This window comes from Epargyreus clarus, unplaced genomic scaffold (genome assembly GCF_041222505.1).
Source record: "Epargyreus clarus isolate Ecla_fem2 unplaced genomic scaffold, WU_Ecla_fem_2.2 ptg000016l, whole genome shotgun sequence".
NCBI classification, from domain to species: Eukaryota; Metazoa; Arthropoda; class Insecta; order Lepidoptera; family Hesperiidae; genus Epargyreus; species Epargyreus clarus.
Genome location: NW_027332224.1, coordinates 5437515 through 5448197, shown reverse-complemented (window position 1 = coordinate 5448197; position 10683 = coordinate 5437515). Strand labels below are relative to the sequence as shown.

General features: G+C 38.9%; 1 protein-coding gene and 1 long non-coding RNA gene across 2 annotated transcripts in view; one reads left to right on the top strand and one right to left on the bottom strand.

Annotated features, from left to right (window-relative positions):
• Positions 1-10683, bottom strand: part of LOC140748655 (uncharacterized) — a 342763-nt gene that overhangs the window by 213861 nt on the left and 118219 nt on the right. The gene's annotated exons all lie outside the window — the stretch shown is intronic.
• Positions 2179-10245, top strand: Orc4 (origin recognition complex subunit 4). The gene is made up of 7 exons (XM_073081501.1): positions 2179-2498; positions 3009-3134; positions 3658-3880; positions 5358-5570; positions 6297-6517; positions 8718-8926; positions 9928-10245. Exons 1-7 carry the CDS (start codon positions 2289-2291, stop codon positions 10202-10204), a joined length of 1479 nt encoding a protein of 492 aa, XP_072937602.1. The 5' UTR covers positions 2179-2288; the 3' UTR covers positions 10205-10245.

Sequence of the window (10683 nt, the reverse complement as noted above, 5' to 3'; positions counted from 1 at the left end):
TAAATATCGCCGGATTGGAATTAATACCAGTATTTTACTTGTCTATAATTTTACTATTATCAACAAATGTTAGTTAATCATGTATTTTTGTTTATAATTGAAAATACTTATATTATTTACATTTAGTAAATAAAGAAACTAGATAATCATTATAAATTCTAAATTACATCACTTTGAAAACATTTCGGAACGACTTTTTGATTTAAAACCTCACATGGCTATGTACATTTTGCGCCTTTGCTTATTCGCTCCAAAATTCATGTATTTACTTCGTTGTTGTCCATTTTGGAAATTCCCATCGGTCACTCATATTTTAGATACTTTATTACAAAACTGCTTATCCAAAATTTTAAATTTAAAATTTGATGATCGTTCCTGGATGCAGGCAACTCTTCCAGTTAGGTTTGGTGGCATAGGTGTCCGCACGACGGAAGGTTTAGCACTTCCGGCTTTCTTGGCCTCTTGCCATAGTACGCTCGCCCTCATCACTGAAATATTGAACACTAATTTAAATGATGTTCGGGTGGCGTACATGTCAGAGGCAGGGGAGGTCTGGAGTGATCGTTTTCCGTCTGAGGACACCTCTATGTCAGAAAAGACCAAACAATCAGTTTGGGACACACCGGGTCTTAAATCTGTTTTTGCCTGCCTTCTGGAAGGATGTCCGGACAACACTGATAGGGCCCGGTTATTAGCTGTTGCCCAAAGCGATTCAGGGCATTGGTTACACGCACTCCCGTCCAACAATATTGGCACCGTGCTGGATCCTATAACTTTGCGTATTTCCATAGGTCTCCGGCTCGGTGCCAGGATTTGCGAGCCTCATTTTTGTCCGTGTGGGCAGGAGGTGGACACGTTGGGTCGGCATGGCTTGTCCTGTACCAGGAGTGCCGGCAGGTTGTATCGTCACGGGACTCTGAACAGTTTGATTCGTCGGGCACTTGCTACCGTCTCTATACCTGCGACGTTAGAACCTCCAGGCCTTTTTAGAGACGATGGCAAGAGACCCGATGGAATCACTCTAGTTCCATGGAGTCTCGGACGACCCCTGGTATGGGACGCGACGTGCGTAGACACCTTGGCCCCATCGCACATAAGCAATACATCTGTGTGTGCGGGGGCCGCAGCCGACCATGCCCAAACTCTCAAGCGCCGTAAATATAATAATTTATTAGACAATTATTTGTTTGCGGCGCTTGCAATAGAGACAATGGGTCCATGGTCATCTGACATGAAAAAATTCATGTCAGATATGTCGGCCAAGCTTGTAACTGCTTCCGGTGACCAAAAAGCTGGCGGCTACTTTGCTCAAAGGCTAAGCCTGGCCGTTCAACAAGGAAACGCCGCCAGCGTTTTGGGAACCATGCCTCGCACGGCAATTTTAGATGGTTTATTTTATTTATGATTTTATCTTTTTTACTCTTGATTGTATATATTGTTAATTAGAAATAATTTGTATATATTTTAGCTTTAATAATTTCTTGTTATTTAGTTATAAATTTCTTATCCGTAATTGACAATAAACCTAACTAGATAAGAATAAAACTAAAATCAATATATTTACTTCAAATTCATTAGTATACAATTTACTATTATTATAACGTTACTATTGTTACCAAATTTGTTAACATAAAAATTAATGAAAATTGTTATTTATTAGAAATATTGGAAGATTTGGAATATTTTAAATCATATCTTAAGATGCTATCTGATGTGTAGCCGTATTTATATCGATTATTTAAGCTCACGCAATGCGCTGTGGGAGTGTCAACACATGCGCACAATGTTACAATATTTTGTAACTTTGTGTGCTATGTTTAGAACGTGATTGTTCTAATCTTTCACATCTAATTATATTTATTGACACCACATTTGCAACTATGTTTTCATTTTACAAAAATCAATTGAACATCACTATTGATTTTAAAAAAGTAAAATGTAAATGTCTACAAAATTAAAAATTACAAGATTACTAATGCAGATAACAAATAATATAAATATATTTTTATTGTTCTTTATTTTAATCAATAAGCAATTATTGCTAAATAATATAGACCGTAAAATAATGAGTAATTACGATTTTTATTATAAAAATATCCGTACGGAATTCTGTGTTTTTTTATCTGCACAAGGCGGGAAAAATAATGTCAGTTTGAAGTTTGAAAGATAGCTATTAGGTAAACTGTCACTGTCATCACAAAATACAAATAAACAAAAATAAACCAGCTGAGTTACTTTAAAGTTTTATTTATTTTATGTAGGTTGTTAACTGCTCAATTTTAATTAAAATGTTCGATCTAGACGTAAATAACTCATTATCCAATCAAATAAAGTCGATCAGGAAGTATTTAAAGATAAAAATATTGGAGGATAACATTCGATTTAGGAATCACAATAAAGAGCGGGAACATGTGTATGATTTGATAAAACGGGCTGTGGTGCACGGAGAATCGCATTCCGCTTTAATTATTGGCCCCAGAGGGTGTGGGAAAACTACGGTGAGTTACAATTGTATATTTTAGTAAACATCAATCCATCCATCCATCCATCAGCCTTTACTGGTCCACTGCTGGACATAGGCTTCCTCTAGTCTGCGCCACTCCGACCGGTCTTGGGCCATCTGCATCCAGCGGTTACCCCCTGTCCGCTTCAGGTCGTCAGTCCACCTGGTCGGGGGGCGTCCTGTACTCCTTTTGCCGAGACGTGGTCTCCATTCGAGGACCTTCCGACCCCACCGATTATCGGTCCTACGAACTATGTGGCCAGCCCATTGCCACCACTTTGAGTCTTCGTATAAGGCTCACAGTGAAAGACCACGTCTCGTAAACACTAATTAGAGCACTATTCAAATCAAAATCAGAGCAGACTGCCACCTTCCACTCCCGGCACGTTAAGCATCTGTTAAGAATCTTAATTATTTTTAACTAAAGGAACTTTTTTACGAAAAATTTGAAATCTATATGTATTACTAAGCTATATTGACTTTTTGAAAACAATCTCTATTCCAGCTACTAAATTCAGTGCTTCATCAGATATCAAGTGAAACAGACATAACAAGCGATGCTATTATTGTGAAACTCAATGGTCTCATACATCATGATGATAAGATCGCCCTCAAATCCATCACAGCTCAGGTAATCATTTTTTTATGCAATAAAAATGTAAAGACAAACATTGTGTAGAAAGTGGCAAGCCTGTGAGTTCTTAAAAAAAAGTGTGTGAACTGACACTGAGACACATACTGTCTCAAACGTGTGAAGCATACAAATTCATACTTGGCTAGCACGGTGGACTATGGTGTTACTCTATGTGGAGACTTGTGCCTAGCAGTGTGACAGATTTTTTTTTATTTTTTTTTGTAATATAGAAGTACCAAATGAGCATACAGTCCATCTGATGATAAGTGGTTACTGCCGCCAGTGGACATCTGCAATTAACCCTGGATAAGAGTAGATTCATAACTGAGTTTGTTCGCAAATGCACCGCTACCCTTAAGGACTAAGCTGCAAAGCCCCGGAGAAGTGGCTCCCATATCACAGCCTTCAAACCAGAACATAGTAGCGCTTAACACTGCTGTTATAACAGAAATAGATGTGGTGGTGGTGCTGCCGGAGTCGAACCACAGGATTCTACCTACAAATATGTAATTATCCACAGATGCAGCTAGAAAACGTAGTAGGCGACAGAGTGTTTGGTACCTTCGCAGAGAACCTCTCGTTCTTACTGAGTTGCTTGACCAGTGGTGCTGACCGGCGCTGCAAGAGCATGGTGTTTATACTGGAGGAGTTTGACCTGTTCTGTCATGTTGGCCGCACACAAACGCTGCTGTATAACCTGTTTGATATCACGCATAATCAGCAGGCGCCTATGTGTGTGTTGGGTGAGTAGAGATTGTCCTTGTAACGTCTGGATCGGAATAGTGCTACGGTATTCTGTCGTAAGAGGCGATTAAAAGGGGGCTTCCGGAGTTGCGGGTGGCAAGAGTGGAAGCTACAACTGTGTACCTTGGGAAGGATGGCGGTTTGTATGGTCACATACCATCGTGAGCTTGCTGTGGGAGAAGCGTAATATGCTCCTCCAGGGCAAAGCTCGACATGGGCACTGCGCTCTGAGGACTCCAGTTGTTTTCTGTTGGAGATCCCGGAGTTGTTCACGTTGTGTCGAGGACGGTCAAGGGTGGAGGGGAGTTTAGTGGGTAAAAGTCCTATTTGTTCAATTGCAGCTTCTACAGCACTGTACCTTTTTAAGGCTCAACCTCAAAAAAAAAAATGGATAGTCATGATGGAGTTGCGGATGGCTGAGTTATTAGGCATCTTAGTCCACATGAGGGGCGACACATTTCTGATCAAGTTAAAATTGGTATATATGAAGTTGGTTATGGATGTTCTTGAGCGGCAGTGACTTCTTGCTATCAGGTGGACTGCACATTTAGAAAGAAAGAAAGAAAACACTTTATTCAGGAATATTGCAACACACAGTACAATTGCAAATAGACAAAATAAATAAACAAACTGCACGGTTATAAAACTTGTTAATAATAAATAAGACAGTATATATATAATAAGTATATAAATAAGTCGGAATCCTTATAAAAATGTAAGAGTAAAAAAGTACAATACATAACTAAACTTTTTTTTTGTTTATTATACAATAAATGAGTTTATTATAACATGTTATGTGCTGCAACAAACGTGAATGGGGACAAACTCAGCGAATGCCATGAGCAGGTAGACTGCGTCTTGGCCCTGATTTTCAGTTAGCCCTGTGACAACATCACTCCACCGCGCTAACTGGAAGTCGTCGGGGAAGGTATCATTTGATTGTTACTTTAACCTTAGAAACAAAGGGGTTAGAAAACAATCTGTTATCTGGGGGAATAGCAGTGCCCCCGCCAAGTAGAGCATAAACGCGATTGCTAAGTCAATCTATTTATTTAAAACTAGCTGACCTGGCAAACTTTGCACCACCTCAAAATCTATTTATCAAATATATTTCATATAAAATATAGCCTATGTTACTCGTGGATAATGTAGCTTTCGAATGGTGAAAGAATTTTTAAAATCGGTCCAGTAGTTTTTGAGCCTATTCATTACAATCAAACAAACAAACAAAGTTTTCCTCTTTATAATATTAGTATAGATACGAGTAAGAGGTCCCTTAAGTAGCATTGACTAAATTAACCGACTTGGTATTACCTTGATATCACAACTTTTCACAAAGAAGAACTGAGTTACGAGACTTGTTTTTTTTACAAGTTATGTTTTGGGTAATGTAGTTCGCACAAACTTCATGAATAATAGTTAAGTGTTATATTATGTTATGTCAATTATAATTGTATTTATTACGTTACATTCCAGGCATAACAAATCGTTTAGATGTAATGGAACTGCTGGAAAAGCGTGTGAAGTCGCGCTTCTCCCATCGTCACATCTTCCTTTTTCCAAATGAAGGTGAAGAAGGAAGTTCTCCAGTAGATAGTCATAAGGAACTAATGGTGCAGTTGCTGAGTTTGCCGTTGAAATATGAAGTCAAAAGTGCTAAGAGACGGAAGGGGAGGAGGAAGTCTTTGGGTAAGTAGGGTTTTATTTGAAAGGTGGTGGAGGCAGTATGGTTTTAACAGGGAGGTACCACTGCCGCACCTATTTCTAGCGTCAGCGTTCAGAAGCAGAGAGTCAGTGTGGTTTGTACAGAGAGGTACCATTGCCAAACCTATTCCTAGTGAGAAGCAGTTGGGTACGCCTCGGAAATGTCTGTCTCCCTTACCACACCCTTCAAAACGGAACACAGTAGCGCTTAACACTGCTGTTATTAGGTAGAAATAGTTGTGGCGATGGTGTCGCCGGAGTCGAACCACAAAGGGTTCACCACCTTCAATGTTACAACTGAATTTTAAACCAGTTAAGCCCAGCCGATTGAGCTGATATTTTGCATATAAATTCAGTTTAAAATAGTCAGTCAGGTGTAGGCATGTGTGGTAAGGGAGTCATACTTATCCGAGCCAGTCCAGCTTAGTGTGCAGCACTAAGCGTAGCGGTGCAATTGTGGGCAAGTCAAGTAGGAATCTAATCTTATCTGGGGTTGACTACAGATGGGCGGCAGTAGCCACTTCAGGTGGACTGCAGGATCGTCTGCTACTCTTTTTAAAAGCTTAGTGACATCATTTTAAATCCAATATAGCGGACCACTGGACCTATTATGTAATTCATAATGGGTTTTCAGAGTAGAATAAGAAAATCATTATTGAAAAATGTTTTTTAAAAAGCTTATTTTTTAATTTTTTCAATATTTTATTCCAGTTGAAGACCAAATGGACATAGACCAAGAGGACACAATACATTACGCGGTACCAGACGAGGTGCTGTCCAGGTGTAAGGCAGCACAGCTCCAGCTGACGTCACACCTGGCGAGAGACTGGAACGGGCACATAGAGCGTTCCGCGCGGCTGGACGATGTGGAATGTGCGCTGGAGAAGCTGTGCTATTATACTGCTGATGAACGGGCGTTTAGGGATGTTCTGGTGAGTTTGACTAAGCTGGAATGCCTTGTGTGCCAATAGGTGTGTTGCGTCGAATAAACATCCAGAGACGTTTTGGTAAGTATTTTGTACATTGTTCACTAGACTAGTCTTTGTTCATAGCATTCCAGGCATTCCAGCTTAGTCTAGTAGACTAAGCTGGAATGCCTTGTGTGCCAATTGGTATATAGCGTACTATTGTCGAATAAACACTAAGAGACGTTTTGGTATTTTGTACATTGTTCTCGTAGAATAAGCTGGAATGCCTCATGTGCCAATGGTCAAAATATCTACTGTAGATAAACAATAGTTTAAATATGGTCTGGTGAGTACTTTGCGTATTTAAGCTGGTGAACGAAGCTTTGGAACCTGCCATTTGTAAGTAATTCGGAGACGAGTTGGTTTAGCTAAAAAACTAACGTGGAATGCGTCATGTCCCAAAAGGTATGATAAGACACATTCTAACAAATGGTAGTAGTAGTAATACATTACGCGGTACCAGACGAGGTTCTGTCCAGGTGTAAGACAGCACAGCTCCAGCTGACGTCACACCTGGCGAGAGACTGGAACGGGCACATAGAGCGTTCCGCGCGGCTGGACGATGTCGAGTGTGCGCTGGAGAAGCTGTGCTATTATACTGCTGACGAACGGGCGTTTAGGGATGTTCTGGTGAGTTTGACTAAGCTGGAATGCCTTGTGTGCTATCGATCACAATGTATAATTTTGATCTAAATGGGTTCAGAGGTTGTGTAGTAAGTATTTTGCGTAATAAACTTGTAGACTAAGACGGAATGCCTCGTGTCCCAATAGTCACAATGTGTACTATTGATGATAAAGATGGTTTTGTAATTATTTTATTTAAAAGGTTCGGGAACTAAGTTGGAATGTCTTGGGACCTACGATTCGTAAGTATATTTGAAGAAGAGTAGGTTTAGCTATAAAACTAATGTGGAATGCCTCATGTGCCAGAAACATTTTATAATGCAAGAAAAGACATTGTCATTGCTTGTCTACTGCGTGTATTAGGTGTATCTATAAAACTAAAGTGAAATACTTCATGTGCCTATTTTTGAATAGCAATAAGTTTCTTTGGTATACAGGGTGAATTTTTCAAATATGCCTTCAGGACCTAATCCGAAACTATAAGGATTAGCGAAAAATGTTGAAAGGAGTTACGAGGCCGATTTTGATAAAAACTAAAACTACATCATTAGTTTCTCAAAATATATTTTTCCTTAGCCGGGAATCGAACGAGTTCATTTAAAAAAAAATTAAACCTCTATATTATTCCACTATCTAATAGTGTAGCTTGTAAGGATAAAATTCTGGGAAGTAATGATAAATGACAAAAATTTTTTTTAACAAAAAATACAACCGACTTCTATGTCACTACAAAGTAAAAAATAATTGAAATAAATGTTGGTTTAGTACATATTTGTGAAGTCCTCATCATATTTAAATGGGACCAACTTGTAGCAATTGTGCACACACGAAATTAAAGGCATTAAAATAGGTTCATAAACGGCGAAGTTATGGCTGTTATATTTACATGGGTGGAGGAGTTCCCCTCATTTTCTCCAGAACCCATCGATGGATTCTAACCATATTTAAATGGGATCAATTTCCAGCTCGTCCCTACACAATAAAAAAAGAATTATTAAAATCGGTCCACTAACGGCGGAGTAATTCGTGTACATACATAAAAAAAAGATACCGGCCGAATTGATAACCACCTCCTTTTTGAAGTCGGTTAATTTAAGGAAAAACCTCAATTTTAAGAAAATACATATTTTTTCATATTAATTTGGCAGTTATGTTCCCGCCATTCATCAATTTCAACATTTCGCGTATTAATAAATATTACTCGTCAGTAATAAATATGTTCATTTGAGGTTTCAAAATAAATGTTGATTCGACGTTAAATTGCTTTATGTTATTAAATTTGTCATAGGATTTCTTTGATATATAATATAACTTAAATCTTACATAAGAAGTTTTGTGTTTTAGTTATGTACCGTGTCGTGTATACACGAAAATAGACATACCTACTCTAACCGAACATATTCGGCACCAAAACCGAATAATTCGGTCGATTACAAATACATGTCGATTACAAGAAACATGCCGAATACGCCGAATACCGAATACCAAACGAATATTCGGCGCATCTCTAATAAAATATATATCATCTGATTTGTTTCAGTTTCAACTCGTATCAAAATTATCTCCAACCAAGCCTTACATAGACAGTGCAGACTTATGTGCAATCATAGACAATGTTGTAGCACCCGAGCATAGAGTAAAGATGCTGCAGTCGTTGTCTATACTCGAGTTGTCTCTGGTCATCGCTATGATGCATGGAATGGAGATCTTTGATGGTCAACCAATGAATTTTGAAATGGTTCTGCATAGGTAAGAAATAATCCTTATATCTTTTATCATATACATATTTATAGGTAGTGGACACACTGTGGATTGGCTCCGGCGGCACCAGCGTCACACCGTTTCTGGGGTGTGGTGAGGAAGATATACTTTTCCGAGTTCCAGCTTAGTTCTTAGGAGTAGCGGCGCATTTGTGGCCGACCTAAGGTGGGATTCTAATGTTGATTGTACATATTCATGGTCGGCAGTAGCTACTTTACGTTCGGGTACTTCGTTGCTACATCTGAGGACAAATTTAAAACGCCTCGTATTAGTGTATCGCCCTAATTTAACACTTTAGTTCTACACTGTTATAATGTAGAAATAGGCAAGACGGTGGTACCACCAAACTCTAACTACAAAGAGTTCTGCTTTTTTCATATTATAGTGAACTAGTTTTTGCCCGCGGCTTCGCCCGCGTTTAAAAAATAATAATATGACATACTAAAATACATAAAACTGAAAATTCGTACCTTCATTGGAATGAAAGTGGCGCCATCTGGCGAAAATTGGTCGTACCAACTCTGCAACCTTCGTGGGCTCATGGACAACAACTTTGCTAATGGTCATCACTTGATTAAATGCATAGTTTACGATTCAATCCTTACTCATATCGATTAAAATAATCGACTTTTTGATCCAAAAGATCGATTCTCCGATTAATCGATCTTAGATCGCCATCCCTAGTTCCCGTGGGATTTTCGGGATAAAAACTATCCTATGTCCTTTCTCGGGTCTCAGACTATTTTTGTACAAAATTTCATTAAAATCGGTTCAGTGGTTTAGGCGTGAAGAAGAGACAACCAGACAGACAGACAGACAGACAGAGAGAGTTACTTTCGGATTTAGAATATTAGTAAGGATAGTAAGGATTAACGATAACGATAATTTTCTATACTTTGTTTTATTTATGACTTTTAAAGAAGTATGTTTAATGTTATATAGAATATATTTATACAGAAAACGTTGAAGGTGAAGTTTTTATTTTACAGATACACAAAATTCGCCAACGCCAACTCATCGACCCAAACAGTACCACGGCCAGTGATTCTCAAAGCGTTCGAGCATTTACAAGCACTAGAAATCATATTACCAGTACGTTCTACCGACTCCATATATAACAACTCTGATACAACAACGAGTAGGGTTCAGAAAGAGTATAAGTTGTACACTTTGGCAGTCCCTGTGGAGGATATAAGGGACGCTGTGAAAGGTTTTAAAGCTTTGCCCACGGAGATCAATCATTGGTTCAATAATTCTGTTGTTTGATTGTGTTATTGTTTTTTTAATAAATTATTTTTGGTAGCAAATGTGTATTTTATTCAAATATAGTTTTTTGTAAAGGAGATGTCCGGCTAGAGTAGGTGCCTAAGGTACGGCCGTGCTCCGACAGTATCAGTTCGGAGCTTGTATATATGCAAGATGTTGAGAAAACTTCCATAGCGTGATTCAGAAATACTTTTTTTTAGCAGACGAGCATGCAGTCCACCTGATGGTAAGTGGCTACTGCGCCCATGGACATCTGTAATCAACCCCAGATAGGATTAGATATTCCTACCTGAGGTCGGCTACAGATGCGCCGCTACCCCTGAGGACTAAGCTGGAACGCCTCGGAAAAGTCTGTCTCCCTTACCACACCCTTCAAACCGGAACACACTTGTGGCGCCATCTCTCAACAAGTCGCAAAATCTCGCCACAGCGTAATTAAATTTTTATTATTGTTGTTAAACTAAATTAATGCTAGCTAC

Excerpts from the sequence above, each read along its gene's own strand:
- Orc4 (XM_073081501.1), top strand. The coding sequence starts at position 2,289 with ATGTTCGATCTAGACGTAAATAACTCATTATCCAATCAAATAAAGTCG. Across the intron at positions 2,499-3,008 it reads GAGGGTGTGGGAAAACTACG|CTACTAAATTCAGTGCTTCA; the intron begins GTGAGTTACAAT and ends TCTCTATTCCAG. Across the intron at positions 6,518-8,717 it reads GGGCGTTTAGGGATGTTCTG|TTTCAACTCGTATCAAAATT; the intron begins GTGAGTTTGACT and ends GATTTGTTTCAG.